At 31.8% G+C, this 20,161-nt stretch overlaps 1 protein-coding gene across 1 annotated transcript in view; it reads left to right on the top strand.

The window, feature by feature from the left end:
• The first annotated feature begins 5,083 nt into the window (after nucleotides 1–5,083).
• The window catches only part of LOC127698915 (spectrin beta chain, non-erythrocytic 2-like), a 96,088-nt gene continuing 81,010 nt past the window's right edge, over nucleotides 5,084–20,161 (top strand). Inside the window, exons 1-2 of the mRNA XM_052202649.1 lie at nucleotides 5,084–5,271; nucleotides 18,987–19,111. Of these exons, the coding sequence (XP_052058609.1) occupies nucleotides 18,995–19,111 (117 nt within the window). The 5' untranslated portion in view covers nucleotides 5,084–5,271; nucleotides 18,987–18,994. The remainder of the gene's footprint in view (nucleotides 5,272–18,986; nucleotides 19,112–20,161) is intronic.

Raw genomic sequence — 20,161 nt, 5'->3', positions numbered from 1 at the left:
ACAATCAAAATCAAAGATTACCTCTTACAACCAATTTTTTCATCGGATTAGAACTGAGACTACTATAACAGCAATGCCGGCATGTTTGCACCCGATCAAAACTAAACTTGGATCTTGATCTTGATTGTAAACGATGTAACGTCCTCCATGGGTATAACTACATCGCGCGTGCGTCAATGATATTAACTTAACTTACAACTTGAAACCCCCTTATCATTTCTTTAAACAACTTATCCAGTTCTTCCGAATAGCATCTTGGTAATAACAGAGACAATTATATGTCTCTGGTAATAATATCCGGAGGTAGGAGATTCCAATCTTTAATTGTACTTGATAGATAGCTGAATTACAAACTGTCCGTCTTAGCCTGAATTATGAGAAATTATTGACTATGCATGTTCTTTGATCGTTGAAGGTTTTCGGCTAGATGATGTATGCCTTTATAAAATAAAATCAGTCTATTTTGTCTTCGCCTATCTTTTAGGACCTGGTTCTAGTTTTATTAGTCATACTACCTGATTCGTAACTGTAGTCAGATGTTATGAATCTTGCTGCTCTTTTCTGAACGTTTTCTAGTTTTCCTGTAAATACATTTGATGAGGGTTCCATACTGTGGTTGTATATTCTATGACATGTTGAATTAGTCCCTTATATTCCTGTAACTTTACCTTCCTAAAGCATGATGATAGGTTTCGTTTTAACAACCCAATCTAAGTGTATTATTAAGATTTGTTACATATTATCCTCAATGTGTTTTTCCTATATGTAAATCGCTACACTCCAAGGTATTTTTTGATTTTAAGAATTTCAGTTGTTTGCCCGTTCACGATTTTAAATCAAGTGGTCTTCCTTTAGCGACTTAAGATCATCATGTTGCATTTGACAGGTTGGAAACACATTCCTCAAGTTTCAGCCCATGTACTTAAGGTGTCTATGTCTTTTTTTAGCTCCAAACAGTGCTGGTTGTTAATTTCTCTATGGCACAAAAATTCGTATGCAATTAACCTGATCTCCGATATCACATGATCCGCCATTTCGTTAATATGGACGAGGAACAGAAATAGCCCGAAAACTATTCCCTGAAGGACTCCTGAAAGTACAATTTACCCCCAGTTACAACTGCACATTGTGATCTGTTTTACAGGAATGAGACTATATGCCTATTCGAAATCTAAAATCAAAATGTCAATTGTTGCCGGTTGTCGATGGTACTAAGTCTTGTCCCATCGTGCATGACATTTACAAAGTTGAGTTTCTCAGCTATGATATTTCTTTTTTCAGTTATTATTGATACATAGTGGTGACTGTTTGGCTTTTAGTGTTTTCTTTGGTATAGCCTTTCCAGATGTTTCCAAGATGAAGGTTTTAATCATTTTCAAATTTTCCTCTACATATATGTTGTGTTGATGACCATTGAAATATATGTATAGGCCCAGTCTTCCAGTCATGAACTCCCTCAAGTTTTAAAAAGTAAAATAACAAAAATTTCAAACTCCAAGAAAAATTCAAAACAGAAAGTCCCTTATCAAATGGCAAAAAAAAAGTTCAAACGAATGAAAAATAACTGTCATATATTCTTGACTTGGAACAGGCATTTTCTTAAACCATCTTGCCTTATAGTTTCGTCGGAGAATATTTGAAAAAAAAAATGTCAATAAAAACAGATATTGCCTTTTTAGGCCACGTTTTAAAAAAAAATGAAAACCAAATGAGGATTGTTTGTAACTAGAGTACCTTCCATACATTATCAGAGACATATAATACAAATTTTAGTATATGTCTCTGACATTATTCATGTCAAGTTGGGTTGAAATTTACCAAATAGTTTCAGAAAAGATGACGAACAAGTGATATCATTATGGTTTCAATCGTAACTATGAATAAATATATGATATCAATTACGGGTTTTTTTTTGTCACCCATTCCGAGCAACATTGACTAAGGATCGCGTTAGAAGGATCTCCACTGATGAATCAATAATTCCCTAAAATTTAAAAATATTTCTCAGTGTAGTTTTAGAGGAGACGATTTGTTTAATTAGGCATTCAGAATCGAAGGTTGCCTCCGACAAACATGTTTTTTCATCGGATTGGAAGCGAACTCAGCGAGAAAATATTTGTAGAGCATCTTTTGCATCATTTCTGAAAAAGAATCGTTAAAATTGGCCAAGTTGATTCATAGAAGCAGATGACAATTTCGTTTCAAATTTTAGAAAATTGGTCCGAATCAGAATCAAAGTTTGTCTCTGGTGGCAATGCTTTTCTTCCTGTGAATCCGGAACACACGAGGATCACTTGTATTGGGCCTTCTATATATCATGATCAATCTTTACTGTCAAGTCTGCTTTAAATTGGTTTCAGACTGGATAAGACGAAAATGTAAATCGTGCAACAACGGACGGACAGACAGACGTACACAACTTGAAGTGATGACTATACTTCGAATGTAACTTGCAAAGGAATTATTATCATCATAAGTGTTTTTGCTTTATAATATGTTAGTTTCTTTTGGAGTCCCGAGATAAATAACCGGTATATACCGCCAAGTGATTGGTATTCTGAAGGGAACTAACTCTGCTCTTCTTATAGCTGTTATAAATAAAAATGTAAACCATTGTTTAACTTCGTGATCATAAAGACCAAAAGAAACATCACTGAATATAGATATTCTTAACAATGAGCAGATTTTTATACGATAGATTACTAGTATGTGTAAACAGTCATGTTTTCCTAAATATACATATAAACGAGATGTATCCACTTCATCTCACTCTTACTTAATTAAAATTAGATGCCCTCTTTAGAACTTGATATTGGAATTACTCATGCTTATCTTTATACAAATATTTATGATGACCTTTCCTTTCCAATTGTTAAGTGTTCTGTTCTTGTCGGTGATGTTTCGTTGACTCCTTCAAATGAAATATTCTTTTCTATGTTGGCTTGATATGTGCGTGTTTGCAGAGACGCCTAAGACTTAAACGAATATAATAGTCATTACTAAAAAAAATTTTAGCGGGATTGTAGTCTGTTCCTAACTTCCATGTGATTTGGTCTATGGTGGTGATTTGTCTCATTGGCAATCATGCAACATATTCTTATTTTGATATCAAACAGCTTGATTAATGTCGCTGTTTGTTGTGGATTTTTATATTATTTTTTTTTTCGTGGCAGATCTGATAGCCCCATTCTCTCTTTTTTATGCCATGTACATTCTGTATGTGCCTTTCCCAAATCAGGAAATATCAAGACATAGCAGCGAATTCGTATCGTTGTAAGTTAGTCTTGTGTTATGAAAAAAGGGTATTTATAGTTGGGAGCATTGTAAGCTGGAGCAATAACATATGTCATATCTTCAAATAAAACCTGTGAAACTTTTGAAAAGGGATAAACTTTGGTGCTCGTACACCAGGCCATTGAATTAGAATCTACTGAACGAGAAAAAAACAAATAAAATGTGTTTACTCGCATACTTTGGAGTAAACACTTCAATCTTTTTGTAGTAGGCTGGATCAGGCTGCATGAGCAGCTAAAACATCAAATACACCACTCTTTTTACCCTACGGTGCTACCTAGTATTTTTTGTTTTAACTTTCAGCCATATTACTCTATTTCAGTACAGATATTACAATATAGCAATTAAAAACAGAAGTTCAATCTCGAGTATGAAGTTATATTTATTGATTGATTGATTGACTGGTGTTTAACGCCACTTTCAACACTATTGTGCTATTTCGTGGCGGTCAGTTTTTATTGGAGGAAAGAACCACCGACCTTCGGTAGGAAAACTGACAATCCTAGTCAATTAAGATTTGAGTCGAACGCACCTGGCACGTGCGGGATTCGAACTCACAACCTAGTGTTGACTGGCTAGTGATACAGTAGTTCGACTACTTAGAGTGAATAGACTGACCACTCGGCCACCGGACCCCTATAAAAGAGGGACGAAAGATACCAGAGGGACAGTCAAAGATATATCATTCCATAATAAATGATGCTGACAATTGGAAGTCCGTTTAATAAATGTTCATATGTAAACAAACTGATTAATGTTACTTAGGTGCAATTTTTAAAATAATCAGATTAATAGCACGTTTTGAAAGCACAAGACTGCAGTTTGATTTGACAAATACATGTATCATGAATTTACGACTGGGGTTTTGACCGCATCGAAACCTGTTGAAAAATACTAACATCTGGTTAGTTTCAGATAAACAAGCAAGTTATATATAAACCTCAACTTTATGATATATTTATACAAATTTCTAGCCCTTATGATATCATACACGTTATGATGTATATATAAATAGTGAAGCTTGATATAGTGACCTATTCCAACGGCTCATTCCTACCACGGAGAACATAGTGTCACGTTGACACCCTTCCTATTGTCTTAAAAAAAATAACTATGTCAACTCAGTCTGTTTTTAAATACTCATTTGAAACCTTTCGGAATGTTGGATCCTCAATGCTTTCCAACTTCTGACCCTTTTAACTTTTTTTAATCAAGCGTCACTGATACATTGAGTCTTTTGTAAACGAAAAGCGCGTCTGGTGAACAAAATTGTAATCCTTGTATCTATGATGAGTTTAATTGTATAGTAAACATTGATTTTTTAAGTTTTTACTGAGACATACAAGTCATGCATCTGGTTTTTGAACAACTATATACTATACTGTATGACTGTGTGTATGTCTGGTAACACCCTGTTAAGTTAATGCAACTATCTTTACCATTATTTTAGCACAGAAATTGTTTGTGTTATTTTCAAATTTAAACGACTTTATAAGTACTTTATCTTCTTATTCCTGTTTCAATAAATTAATACACCCAATTTCATATCTGAAATCAGTTACTTTTTTATCTGACACGAGTGACTCAGTTATTTAATCAATGAAACATTAAACATGTTAAAGAAGAAGAAAAGGTCGATAAAATAAACTTGATCGTAGTCCGAAATATGTCTGGGGTTTTAATCCTAGAGTTTCAATAATTTAAGCATTCTGTGTATTGAAATGTATTACGCTACTGTTGATCTTCAGGGGAACCGCCCACAAAATTGTATTCATTCTTGTCACTAGATGTCGCTGTTCAGGCGCACCTGTGTCAGGTAGACATCGGGTGGAAGCCATATTTAGCACCTTATGTTTGAAAAGTTCAATTGAATATCTGTAAAATAATAGTTTTGTTATAACAAGAGGGAAATACAAACAAGACAAATATAAAATATATCTGTGAAACGGATTATGCTATTGTAGCGTGCACAACTTGGTGAGTTCACATGTGACAACTATAAACACGGGACATTTATTTCACATTGATTTGTTTTAAAATGTTGTTCTTAATTTATTTAATGACAGCTCTGTAAAACATATGCATAGTGATTATGAATATAAGGATGACTAGTTTTAATGTTCGAGAACAGGTTTTATTTATTTGATTAGCATGACAAAACGTCTATCTTTAGACAACAGGTGAGAGAGACAGAGGGTGAGAGAAAACTCTCATGACCTTGCAAATTAATACATTGCTTATGTTCTGTTTACATTATGTGCTGAAAAAGAAGTTTTACTAATTACAACATTGATTTATATAACAAAAACTTAATGATAAAACTCATTAACACACGAATTTACTCGTACCCTGTCCCGCCAAACTTTTAAACAGAGATGCATCATAACACCCAAAATCAGCCAAAAATGCAGAGCTACATGTGTACCATCATATTTTCCCCTGAAGATAACTTGTGAAAAGTTCCACCTTAATCATTGAAACATGATAGTTGCATACAGGTTCAGTCCTAAGCCTGTGCTTGCATGCACTGTGCCAATTTGTGGTAAATTAAAAATATTTTCTGTTTCTTGTACAGTAGATTCTGAATTTGGTATAGAACATTTTCTGCTAACCTTTATACACGATGATGTATTTCTTATTATAAGTTTTATCCAGAGTCTATATTGTTACTAGGAAATTGGTATAGAATTTCAAATTGTCAGAAATCTGTCTATCTTCTAAATAGAGTGTTACATTATTCACCATATTCACAGGATTGATTGTTTGTTTAATGTCCAGTGGCAAATATTTCATGAATTTTCTTTACAAACACAAATTCAAAATGCTTTAAATAAGTAGGTCAATCAAAGAGGTTGGATGGGATCTAGGTCAGGAAACTTGGACTGACACTGGAAGAGCGGAAATTTTGGATGAGGGCAGAAACTGCAGGCTGCATTATTGCAGGCTTGCTATTATGCATTTACAAAATGTATCTAAATACATGTAGCTGCAAGGGTTCTTTAATGTGGTGGGAATATGACACCCTCTTATTATAGAATATCAGACTTAATGTCCACATATTCCAAATGGATGCATCCATTACCATGGATCTTACTGCTGGACTGGGAGAACCACAAATGTCCTCCCAATCTTTTTTTAGTTTACCAACCTTATAATTTTCTACCCCAGGAATTGAATACCTTAGCTATTTTTGGCTAAACCTTTCTGAATTTTGATACCCGAATGCTCTTCAACTTCTTACTTTATTTGGCTGTTTTAATTTTTTTTTTATTCCAGAGTCACTGCATGATCAGTCTTTAGTAGACTAAACGTGTGTCTGGTGATGAGTTTATTTACTATTGTTTGGAAGACTTAATTTACCTGCTATATGTATGATGCACCAATGTACCCTAGTACAAAAAATGTATGCTGGTTACTTGTACTTGTATTTATTAATTGTTTTATTTTATTCTGAGTAAAAAAGAAATTATACTTACACTTAATACTACCTCCATAAAATGCTATAAATTATACTATCATTTATAAAGGACATTTGGTACCTTAAATATTCTTTTGGGTGAGTGAACTTTATACGATTTAAGACAATTTAAAGCTTGACATATTGAATATACAACTGTCTATTGCTGAGAACTGTACATGTATGTTTCCCTTTAGATGTCTTTAGGTTGCTGTCTCATTGACGTACGTATACATACATGTATGTAGGAGAGTGTTGAGGGTTCAGATACATGTTTAACCCAACAACATTCTTTATGTGACCGTAACAGTGGCTGCTGTCTGCCATAATTGTATTTCCATTATTGTTAAAAGTATAATATATCACAGTGTTGGTTTTCTCTTTTGAACTGATTCACATTTTGTCATTCTGGGGTCTATTATAGATTGCTATAAATGCTATACCATATTAGTTTTGCTCCTTGTTTCAGTGACCTGTATTTGTTCACATGTTTGTTCAATATTGGTCTTGGATAGGCGTCTCTTGTCATTATCAATCATACCAATAAAAAAGTTCAAAATTCATGTACAAGACAAACAAAATATTTGTCCTAATAGTGGAAAGAAAAAAAATTATTGGATATTGAGTATTACCTTGGATTTTTTTTAAATCAAATTTTGTATAAAGGTTGTTAAAAGCAGGTTTGGATAAATGAGAAGATTTTGTATGGGTAGTTTATGACACATATACACATATATACATTCAATTAAAATTTTCAACTTTTCCTTTCGCTTTTTTGAAATTTCTGAAAGTGGCAAAAGTTTGTTGCTATTTTTTTCAGATTAAGTTCAAAACAAGCTGTAGTAGCTAGGACATGATTAAGATAATAATGCTCACTGTCATGACAATGTTTTTCTAAAAGATGATTTGTTACGAAGTTCTTAAACCCTGCTAAAGAGGAAAACATCTGTGCACACTTACTAAGAAGTTATGTGCTAGCGTGTATTTATTTATATGAGGGTTTCGTTTGACATGTTTGATGCTTCGTTATAATGAAACTATCCAGAACCCTACAAAGTCTACTATTATTTTACGCACTAGATAGTGCGACTACAGTTATTCACCTAGAAAAAGACTGACATTGCCATAGTATAGACTGAAAGTGTTTTTATTGCGTTAAAATTGTGAGATAATATTTTTCTATAAAATTTATATAATTCAGAAATGATGATTAAATTAACCGTGATCAGAACTACAAATGTACTTTTAACTCTTCATTGCCACAAATTAATACTGCTTTCCAGCAAGACAAAATGCAACTTGCTTCAAATTGAAATTATAAGATTTATATTCATGTTTGATAAAATTATTAACAAGTATATAAGTAATAACATAACAGATTCATATTTTTGAATTATGTCAATATGATGACCTGACAAGGTTGAATCTGATCTCATCCCACAGCCCTACAGCACATGTCACACATACCTACGTTTTTAAATACATGTAAATTATTGAATTCTTCTATGATTATTCTGATTATACATGACACTATTTTGCACTTTGAATGTATTTGTCATATCTAATATGTTCTTCAGGCTATGTTTGTAAAATCGTAGATGGGATTATAGTATAATTTTATGTAGGGATTGAAACCAGAAGGGTTAATCTTTCACCATTTGTGTTTCTTTATCGGGTAAATATTTTTGATTTCATTTAGAGATAGGGTTTAATGAACATTAACAGTTTGTTTATAGACTTTGGCTTTATGAAGAAAGTATTTAGAATTTCGGTTTATTTGTCATTTTGACCACAAAACCCTTTGATATGCCTCTTTTAAAAGGGTAGGACGATTTGCTTTCGTTAATAATTATTTAACTTGTGACCTGATAATCAGAATTAAGATAGTTGGCTGAATATTGAATTACGGTTACTATTTAAATTTAAAGTCCACCGTAGTTTGACCAAAATGTAAATACATGTCTAAATTTGTTTTTCAATTTTATATCTGATTTGTACATGTATATTTTCATTTGGTCTTGTATTGTCTTGCAAATTGAACCACAAAAATAAGAAAAAACTTAAAATTTTCTTGTAAAATATATCTATCAGTTTTCTGAATCTTATTTCAAAGCAGGTATATTATCGGTTTAAGTTTGACATTCCAATGTGTATACAAGTTTTTGAAGGGTCATCAACTTTCAAGTTCATAAATATTTCTTTTGTTAAACTAGATTTGTTTTATCATATAGTTTTACATGCTATATTTATAGATTATTATTTATGAGCTAGCATTATGCCAGAACTAGTAATTTTTCATTTGGTATTTTTACACACACATTGTACTTGTAAATAAAAAGTCTTAGATATTTTAATCTTGTTTCATGACTCAAAATGTGATCACATTTGTGAATACCATAACAGAAATTGTTCTAATCAAATTCCTTTTCTGGATAAAGGTAGCAGCATTATGACTAAAGACAAAAGTTTGAAAATCCTTCATTTTATCCTTCAAAAAGAAAATTTCTTGGAAAAATGTCCTGAAATAAACAATTCGGCTGTTATCTGCTCTATGGTCGGGTTGTTGTCTCTTTGACACATTCCCCATTTCCATTCTCAATTTTAATTGGAAAGACATCAGGTTGTTGGTTTTCTCATTTGAATTGACATTTTGTCATGTCTGACCTTTCATAGCTGACTATACAATATGGGTTCTGCTCATTGTTGAAGGAAGTATGGTACCTACAGTTGCTTAAATCCACTTCATTTTGACTCTGGTTAAAATCATAATGAAAATCATACCACATCTCCTTAATTTTAAAGTGCAAAATTTTCAAGGTCAACTCTGTCTCAGGAGTTTGGGATCTTTCAGTTTTAGTAACAATTACCAAATTAATAAACTGATGATTTTTTAAGTTTTTAAGTATAAGTAATGCCCATCAATGCTGTCTTTTGGGTAGATGATATATTTAAGGACCAACAGTCCAGGAGCTGTGGTCATTACCGAGATGTAGAGACCAAGTGGTAGTAAATGTAAACTACAATATGTTACATTTTGTAAATGCATAGCACGAATACTGTAAACATGTAAGGAAGGGAAAGGGTTTCTGGACTTAATAATATTCCCTGATAACCTCTATTAGAGAGTTCTACTTTTAATGTTGTCCTGAACATGAAATATTTGCTACTGAATGTTAAGCAGCCAACAATTAATCAATCATTCTGCTTTCAATGTCTTTGATGAAGGTATGGAAAAAAATAAGAAAAAAAAGACCAAGTGGGACATTGTATGACCCTCCATCCCCCATTAAGAAAGATAATTCCAATTCTCTATGGATGAAGTAGACTCAAATAATTGAAGTAAAAAAACAACAAAAATTAAAAAAAAACCCAAGCAGAGAAAACTCAAAAATTGCTCAAAATTATAAAAATCCTGAAATATCTTTATAGCAATTTTTTTTTCATTTACTGTATATTTACAGTTATTGAAAAGGACACCTGATAAAAAGATGTGATTTCTCAGTACACTTGTATTTGCTCAACAGATAAAAAAATCCATGGTGACAATATTGTGTCCATCCTCAGAGTTTAATTATTTTCTTCCAGATATTGTGCCTGATTCACCATATACATATATACAATGTCCAGTTGATATGAAAGTATACATGTATGAGGTTTATGGCCTTCAATACGTACATGTCCAATGAACTACCCTTCATATTCTACTTGAGAGTTCATTTGACAGTAATAACCTTATACTTAAGTGTTTGATGGTGTGTTAAATAACTAGGAATGGCTATACATTATAGTATACTATATGCTTACTTGAGCATGCAATTTTTTTATTACCATGTGAAAGTGTTTTATGTTGTCTGGGAGGTTGAAATCTTTTTCTTGTAAGCATTTGGTTATGTCATGGGGGATGTTGGAATTTTCATTTTTAATTGAACAGGTTGTATGAAGAATTATCAATTCAAGTTTATGATGTGTGATACTACCAGGGTTGTAATTTAAAAATCCTATGACTTAAGAGTGTTAGAATGCTATGAACTAAACTGCTGTTTTTTGTCCGTAAAATTAAATTTCCTTCTCAAGTTCATGGCCTAACATGTATAAGACCAATGGGATTTGTTGGGTTAGCGATTGTTTTACCCAACCTTTATTTTTTGGTAAACGTACAAACAGATAATCTCTCTGTCATGATACATGAGTTCCTGAATGTACCAGTACCGAAGTCTCAGTTGTGTAAAACAAGTGAAATTCTTGGGATATTATATCCCAACTCCTAATATGCATGCAAGGTATGGATAGATACCATGTATCCTTTCTTTTCTATTATACATCAACAAGCATTTAGAGGAAAAAATGAAGTTTTAAGTCCATTTCTAAAAACTTCTGAATAGCTCTCTAAGATGTAGAATAAACCCAAAATTACATAAATGTATCTTGTACATGTTAATAAAATTCAAAACTGCAGTTTTAAAGCAAACTAATTTCAACATGCATTCCAATAGTATGTTTTAAAAGAACGATAGCAAAGATCTTTAAATTACATTTGCTCAATAGTCAATGATATCTTCTTTAGTCTATTACATGTGATCTATCTATCCTGGTTGTTTGCAGTGTATAGTATGTCAAAAAGCTAGTTAGTATTGTGCATAGGATGTGATCTGTACTGGTCTGGTTGACTGAATTAAAATAACAACATGTGTAAGTTAAGACCCTGAACCATAGTTTTGTGATATGTCAAAAAGACAAAATGATTATTTATTCCTAACATGGAGGATAGTTTATTAGTGCTATAAAAATAAAAAGTTGTCATATTGCATTGCATAGAACCTATTAAACAGGTGTTGAATGAATTCTTTAACTTTTGGTGCATTGTGATTAACCTTTGGTTAATGTCAGGGAATCTAGTTTAAAGAAATGAATGTACATGCAAAAATGTATCATAGTGTCAGATTCTCATTAACATAATGAACGTACTCCTAATTAACTTGATGCTTCTCATATTGACAAAAAAGTCCTTTTTTATATAGATTAGACTGTTGGTTTTCCCGTTTGAATGGTTTTACACTTGTAATTTTTGGGGCCCTTTATAGCTTGCTGTTCAGTGTGAGCCAAGGCTCTGTGTTGAAGACCGTACTTTGACCTATAATGGTTTACTTTTATAAATTTTGACTTGGATGGAGAGTTGTCTCATTGGCACTCATACCACATCTTCTTATATCTATTTTGAAATCAATCAGACTCGAAGTGTGGTCAGCTGATATTCTACAGATATAGTTAAAAATTAACTGGTGATGCAGTTTGGCATTCTTTACTTGAGATAGGCATATGAGTATGTCATAGTCTTCTGTTTTCTTGGTTGGAAAAGATCTAATCATATCATAATTAACAGTACCACGTTTACTGCACTTTTTGCGCATTTCAACAATAAATGTCCCTTCAGTGATTCTCGAGAGTTAGATATTTGAAAATTCTAAATTTATTCAAAAATTGAAGAGCTTGATATTGTTTCATTTTAAAAAAAAATCTTGTATGTATATTGATTGACCTTTTAATTTACGTTCCTTTAAAGTTTAAAGACTTTATCTGCAACGTGCTATCACATGGACGAAGATGTTATATATATAATAGAAAGAACATTTATGCATCATGATAATTTCTTTGTTAAATATTGAACAATAGCTCTGAGCTGAATGTACTTTAGTTCACTAAATGTGTGTTATTGATATGAAAGTTCAAGGAAATTAAGATTTTAGGCATACAATGACAAACACAATTGCTTGAGGTTAGGTTTGGAATATGCTTAAAGATATAAAAACAAGAGGATGTGGTATGATTGCCAATGAGACAACTCTCCACCAAAGAACAAATAACGTAGAAGTTAACAACTATAGGTCACCGTACAGCCTTCGACAATTAACAAAACCCATACCGCATAGCAAACTATTAAAGGTCCCAAAATGACAAAAGTAAAACAATTCAAACGAGAAAATTTAAACATATACGGCATCAAACAACAACCACTGAATTACAGGCTCCTGACTTGGGACAGGCACATATAGAATGTGGCAGGGTCAAACATGTTTTCAGGCGCCAAACCCTAAATTACTAAATTTATGAATTAAAATTATGTTCAGCCGGAACTCAAGTGGTTTAAATACTGACAACTCCACCCCTTTATTAAAGAGTTGGCTTCCTTCGAGGTTGCAATCTGCTTACTCGACAAAAAAATGTTGATTGGAGAAAATGTTTAGGTTTTCCTGTGTATAATGCTACATAATTATCTGCCCTTGAGAGAAATTCCCATACACTAAAAAGTATAATAACACAGTAGCATTGAGAAGGGTAGTTTATTATATAGTTGATCATGATGGTCAGCCAATTGAGGTATTGATTGCCTATTGGTCATCATTACTGTCAATCGATTACTGTATCCCTTTGATCTAACTAAATTAGGTTTATGGTCAGCTTGATCTCAAGTGGTTTAAATCCTGACAACCCCCTTATTAAAAATAATTGATTCGGTATTATAAATCTTGTACGAATTGTTTGTTTATAAATTGTCTTTTGTTTATTGTTACTTGAAGGATAGCGTACACATGCAAGTTCATGGCGAGTGTGATATTTATTGGGTGTGTCTGTAAAAATGCGTCTTCAATCCTATCTGTTTAAAACAGGATATAACTGATTTTATTGCACCACTTTTGATTTAAATAGTTTCTATTTCCCCTGACTGTCTTGCCTTTAGTTGACTTATCACCTCTTTAGTTTCCGTTCAGACTGCCTCTTGACGAACTGTGCAGCATGATTTCCTTACTTTGTGTTTAATGTTATTACATGTACATACACATTTGTAAATAGCAGATGTGTCTCTGAATATTTTAAAACTTTCCGTGTTACTACATGTACATGTACAAAAAAGGTATGTCTTATTTCATGACGAGTAAAATTTTTAGAAATGACATTATTTTAAGTTTGATAATATTAAATGGTGCATAATGTCACAAATGGTTCTTGACCATCAAAATTGCTGCTATCATACAAACATTTGAGTCAATGGTTTAAGTTCAGCGAATGTCACAAATTCATGTACAGTAGGTCATATTTTGTAAGGGTAAACAAGAGCAGTCACTGTATGTTAGATTTGACTTACATGTTACATTGCTTGCCATTATGGATCATATGTATTATGAGTGTAATCTCCCGCAAATAATGTGCTTGTTAGCAATGGCATTTCTGGAAATCACCAGCAAGTCGATACAATATTAATTTGAAATTTGACCGAGAAGTTTAAGTCTAAATTAGAAAATTATCCCAAATGTTTGCTATTAAAAGGAATCTCCATGTATGTTTAAGACATAATATTTAGATAAGTAGTGTTCGATATTAATAATTTAACCGAGGATGTTAATCTTGAGCACAGTTTCCTATAGGAAATACCTGGTTGTTTATTGAAGTGCTTACACAACATGACCAGATTTCTAGTTTATATTCAAATCTATTGTTGTTGACAGACGGCCTTGAATAGTTTGGAAAGGAATTGAAATATTTTACTGGCTTGGGTTTCTTGCCAAAAAATCTTGGACCATACTGAATATTGACCGTATTTGTAATTTTAAACATTCTGATGTTCAAAATTTAAAAAACCATGTGTAGGCAATTCTTGATATATCACACAAATAAAAGTACAATTATCTTGATTAAATTTCTTTTTCTATACTTTCATGATGTAAGTTTAATCACATTAAATGCATCAAATGCTAGACTAATTCATACTTTATTCAAATGTAAATTTCCATTTAATCAGAGGACAATATATCTTCGGAATACCTTTTGTTGTCCAATTTATGCATTACACACACAATGAAGTTAGGGAGTCTATAGCCTATATATTAAATGCATAATTTATGGTTATTGACTGGTATCGATATACACAATGTAGTATGATAGCAAGATGAATTCTTTTCAAGGTAAGACCAGAATAAGTGTTCTGTTCTCAGTTACAGACTTGACCGAATTTGTAGATCACATTTTGGTTTCAAGTATAAATATTTTTTTAAGTTCATTGAAGTTTAAAAAAAAAATCATTTTAATATGCATTTTACATAATACTTTTTGCAGAAGGTATTTTCCTTAAGATTTTAATTTAAAAAGTTAATGACCCAGAAAGATAGGTATATAGTATCTATGTAAATTTTCAGGTAGAATGTAAAATAAGGTTTTTTCACAAAAAAAGGAAGGTACAATGTAAGAGATTTTATTTTTCTATGTTGTTAAAAAAATATTATGCCTCTTAAAATTATTCAAATTTTTTTATATTTTAATGTAAATGTAAATTCACAAAGCAGTAATATTATTTATTACACGAATAAGGAAATTATGAGAAGGAATTTAAAAGAAAATATGCAATAAAAAGGTTTAGCAGCATTCTTCTGATGATTTTCATATTTAGTACATAAATAGTATTAAATGGGCAGGTACATGTATATGCATAACATGGCTTGCTTACGGTTATATAATCTTTGTGCACTTTACTCCCATTTAAATCGTGCTAAAATGGGTAATAATGGTAGCAGTTTGAAACATTTAGATAGGTAAATGTTAATGTTAAAATCTCTACAAAAGTACGCTGGTTGCAACCGATATTTTATTGTTTTTCACCTGAGTGATCCTTTGATGTCAAATAAATTACGCTACAAATATAAGTATAAATAAAGTCTCTTGCATGTCTTGAATTTGGTGTCCGCTTAATTGGACACCTGATCTAATCCTTGTTGAAAAAGAGTAGACAACTCAAATTATTATCAAGTGATTCTTAAAATTACTGCTTTGTGTATAATGTGTTATCATTGTTATTGTAAAGGAAAGATGTTTGCCACTGGATGTAAGGCAAACAACAATCAATCAACCAAAGGTTTATTTCTCCCGAAATGTCCATTGAATAAGTCGAGAAATCTAGAATTTTGTGAAAATTTGTACTATGTGTTTTGTTCTATATTTTTGGTTCAATTGTCCGGTAAAGTTGCAATGGGCTACATATATATATAGTAGATCCATTTTGTTACATCTGGTGATCCGTTTATTTGGCAATCGCCAATGGCAGTCAGCAGGGTTTAAGAACATCCGTTGTTCGACCTGCTAGTCAAATGCGTTTTGTTAAAATATACTTTTTGACTTTTTTGGTCTTTTGGAAAATGTTGTTTGTGCTGTATTTAGACCCCTCTACCAAGAAAATTGTTTTGCATGCACACGTATAAAAATTGCGGTTTTTATCCAATCCAATCATAGGTTTGAACGTTGTTTTTAATTTAGACTTGTATATATATATATATATATATATACAGCTTGAAAAAGTGGAAAACAAAGAAGAGAATTTTTTTTTTTAAATTGCATGCATTTCATTATTGTAGTATTTACATTTAACTCACACCGTATCGATTAATCATGAAAATAGACGATTCCAAACAGATAATGATTTGTAAATTGATTAGGTGTGAGTAGGTTGATTTCAACTGATATTTTATTGTTATTCCCCTGAGTGATTGTTAAATGTTGTTAAATAAATTACCTAACAAATATAAGTATAAAGTACATGTAATAAACTGTGCATATTGTCTGGATAATTGGACACCATATCTTGTGCTTGGTAAAAAGAGTAGACATTTTTAATTAGAATATTAATTGATTCCTGAAATTACAACTTCACTATTGTTATAGGTATCATTATAAAGAAAAAAAATCAATTCTCCAAAATTTATTTATTCTCTTGGATTGATGTCCAGAAAAAAAACCCACATTTGCCTGATTTCTCAAAAAAATGTATCAATATAGAGCCATACAATTTGAATCAGTGGAAAACAAATGAAAAAAATTTTAATCAAATTTGCATGCATTTCTTATTCAGTATTGAGATCTATTTCATATAGATAAATTGGGAAAAAAGGGGGATGATTCCATACAAAAATGGTGTAGACTTTAATTACACTACTATGGATTCATTATTACTTGTTTTAGATGCAAATATTCAATTTATATAAACTTTGTGGATATTGGTGAAAGTCAACCATGAATTGAATTTTTCTATGAATTTAAAATTTCCTATAGGCTTGAATGCAGTGTCAAAATCAAGTATCCATCCTTGAAAATTGGTATCCACAAAAAGTGAAAAAATCCACATGTACAGGATCCCAGAATTAAGGATACATGAGAGATGTATAGTCGGCTCTCAATGACATGTACATGAAGTGAAATAATTAGTCAATAGTACTAAAAAAAAGGTTCCATCTCCCTTGGGCAAGGTTGAACTTAGATTATATAAGCTGTGCTGTAATTCTGTCCTTTTTGGTTTAGATGCTTCATGCTTTACATATGTAGTGTCCTAAACTTAATGCTTAAAAGTGTTCCATGATGAACCAAGTTTTTATAAACATGTCTAGCAATTCAGTGGTACCATACATGTATGTTTGCATAACATTTTAACCAATTTTTTATGCCCCCGTCGTAGTGGTGGGGGCATTAAGTTTTACCCTTGTCCGTACGTACGTCAGTCTGTACGTCCCAAAATTGGTTTCCGTTCTCTAACTTGAGTTTGCCTCAACCAAATGTTATGAAACTTATACACAATGCTTATTACCACAAAACACAGATCAAGTTTGAAGTTTGGTGGTGTCACTTTAACCGTTCTAGAGTTATGCCCCTTTATAAATGGAAAAATTGCAAAATTTTTAGTTTCCGTTCTCTACTTAAGTTTGCCTCAACCAAATGTTATGAAACTTATACACAATGCTTATTACCACAAAACACAGATCAAGTTTGAATTTTGGTGGAGTCACTTTAACAGTTCTAGAGTTACCTTTATAAATATCAAGTAATTTTTAAAATTGGAGTTATCTTCCTTTGTCCATGATTATAGTTGAATCAACTACAATCAATGCTTTATACAATACAATGTTTAATTTTGACTTCCACTGATAAAACACAGATCAAGTTGAATTTGGGTAGTGTCACTTTAACCATTATTGAGTTATGCCCCTTTATAAATCGAAAGATTGCAAAATTTTTAGTTTCCATTCTGTAACTTAAGTTTGCCCCAACCAAACATTATGAAACCTATACAAAATATTCATTACCACAAAACTAAGATCAAGTACAAATTTTTTGTTTCCATTTTCTTACTTTAGTTTGCCTCAACCAAATGTTATGAAACTTATACACAATGCTTATTACTACATAATACAGATTACGAAATTTGGTGGCGACACTTTTACTATTCTTGAGTTATGTCCATTTATAAACATAAAAATTGCTGAATTTTTCGTTTCCGTTCTCTAACTTAAGTGTGTCAACCAAATGTTATAAAACTTATACACAACCGTTCTAGAGTTATGCGTGTTTAAAAATAGAAAAATTGCTGAATTTTTAGTTTCTGTTCTCTACTTAAGTTAGCCTCAACCAAATGTTATGAGACTTGCATACAATGCTTATTACCACGAAACTCAGATCAGGTTCAAATTTGGGTAGCGTCACTTTTACCGCTCTTCAGTTATGTCCCTTCATAACTATATGATATGCAAGCGGGGGCATCATCTGTATCCACATGTGGACACTATCCACATTTATTTGATAATATTTTGATAAAGCAAATTAACAGCAAAATGTGTTACTGTAGATTCATTATTATTTGTGGCTTACCAATTTTCGTGGATTTGGTTGGTATAGATAAACTGCAAATTTAAATCTTCAATGAAGTACACATTTTCTAAAGGCTAATGTATACAGACTGGAAAATACACGAAATTAAATATCCATGAAAATACCAGTTTTCCCCTATCTACAAAATTGGCATCCACGAAAATAAATGAATCTCGAGTAAAGCCCTTATACAAATTATGAAAGAAAGGAGTAGGCTAGTATAAGATTCCTATACCGGTTTATGCTGTGTTTTGAAACAGAACAGAGCCTAAAGAAATGATTTTCCACTCCCAAAACATGGGAACTTAGGCTATAGATGAGTTTATATCGCAAATTTTATAGGGGTTCTGTAAAGGTCATGAATAATAACTTATGAATCGTTGACCTTTCCTTAAACAAATTGTATTATATGGCTGATTTAGCCAATTATGTATTAGCGTAAATATTTGAGTATAGATTTAATAAGCAAAATCAATGCTAATGGTAGCTTCATCTGTTTATTTGTATTTTAAAGGTACACATATATGTAACAGATTTTCTTGTTTTTTTTTCATAGATGGAGGCATGTCGGTGAAGGATATTCATCAGTTTGAGAAGGGCCGAATCAAGGCCCTTCAGGATGAGAGAGTATACATACAAAAGAAGACTTTTACAAAATGGGCAAATGCTTTCTTGGAGAAGGTAAATTTTAAATTTGTTTTGCACATGTAATTGTAAGAACTAGGATTTTTCATTTTGCATAATTGAAATCAATAATAAAACAATTATTTTATGAGGCTTAGGTAGCCGAGTTGTCCTGGTAAATGGTAGAAGTTTACCAGTCACATGAATTGATTCAGTTAAAAAAACGCTTGAAGCTGTGAAAATATTTTATACTTGCAAAACAGGGAGCAGAAAAGATCAAGGATTTCTTAGAACCTTTAATCAAATTTTAATTTGGAACAAAGTTTTGTGCTTATTTTCTATATTTCATGGGACCGTTGTTTCGTGTCATGCATACATTCTAATCTCTGCTTATCCTATTACTGTGTGATGAATGCTATTTTAATATCTTTCTAAAAAAATGATGAGAAAGTCAGGTTTTTAGAGTCTTTATATTACAAGTTATTGATGATTTATAAAGAAATATGAGAAATTTATTCTCCTTTCACCAGCAAGACAGTTTTATCACGCGGTAGAAAATCTACATAATATTATCAACTGTGCTTTTGTCACTTTCCTTCCTGTGTTTAACTAGACTTTCATCCGAGTCACCTGGACATTTGATTTCCAATGGGTTAGCTGCCTGTCTGGATACACAGGCATTATGGTTGAACCGCATACCACAAAACAATAAATAGATTTCATTTGATGGACTTTTATTTTGTGTAAAAATGACAGTTGAATATCATTTTTGATTACAACTATTGTCAAGTGACTTAACTGTTACTTAGAAACATAAATAGTCTGGCTGTTAAATTTATTTCAGTAGTTTTATCAGAGATATCCAGTAAAATGATTAGCTAAGAATTTAAATGAAAATTCTTTCAACTATTGTTTGATAATAAGAGGTCAAGTGACCAGACAGTTTGGCTCAAGTCAAGTTTGTCTAGCCTGGATACTTTTTCTCATAAACAAATCTTACATTTTGTACTTTCAGCTTACATGTGTCAAAGCATTCACGATCTTAATGTTTTATGGTATTCTTCAACTTTTCTTAAGTATACTATACAAATTCTTTTCAATTTTTTT

The sequence above is a fragment of the Mytilus californianus genome, unplaced genomic scaffold (genome assembly GCF_021869535.1).
Source record: "Mytilus californianus isolate M0D057914Y unplaced genomic scaffold, xbMytCali1.0.p SCAF_4, whole genome shotgun sequence".
Lineage (NCBI taxonomy): Eukaryota > Metazoa > Mollusca > Bivalvia > Mytilida > Mytilidae > Mytilus > Mytilus californianus.
The sequence above is the reverse complement of the archived record's forward strand: the minus strand, read 5'-3'. Positions and strand labels throughout refer to the sequence as shown.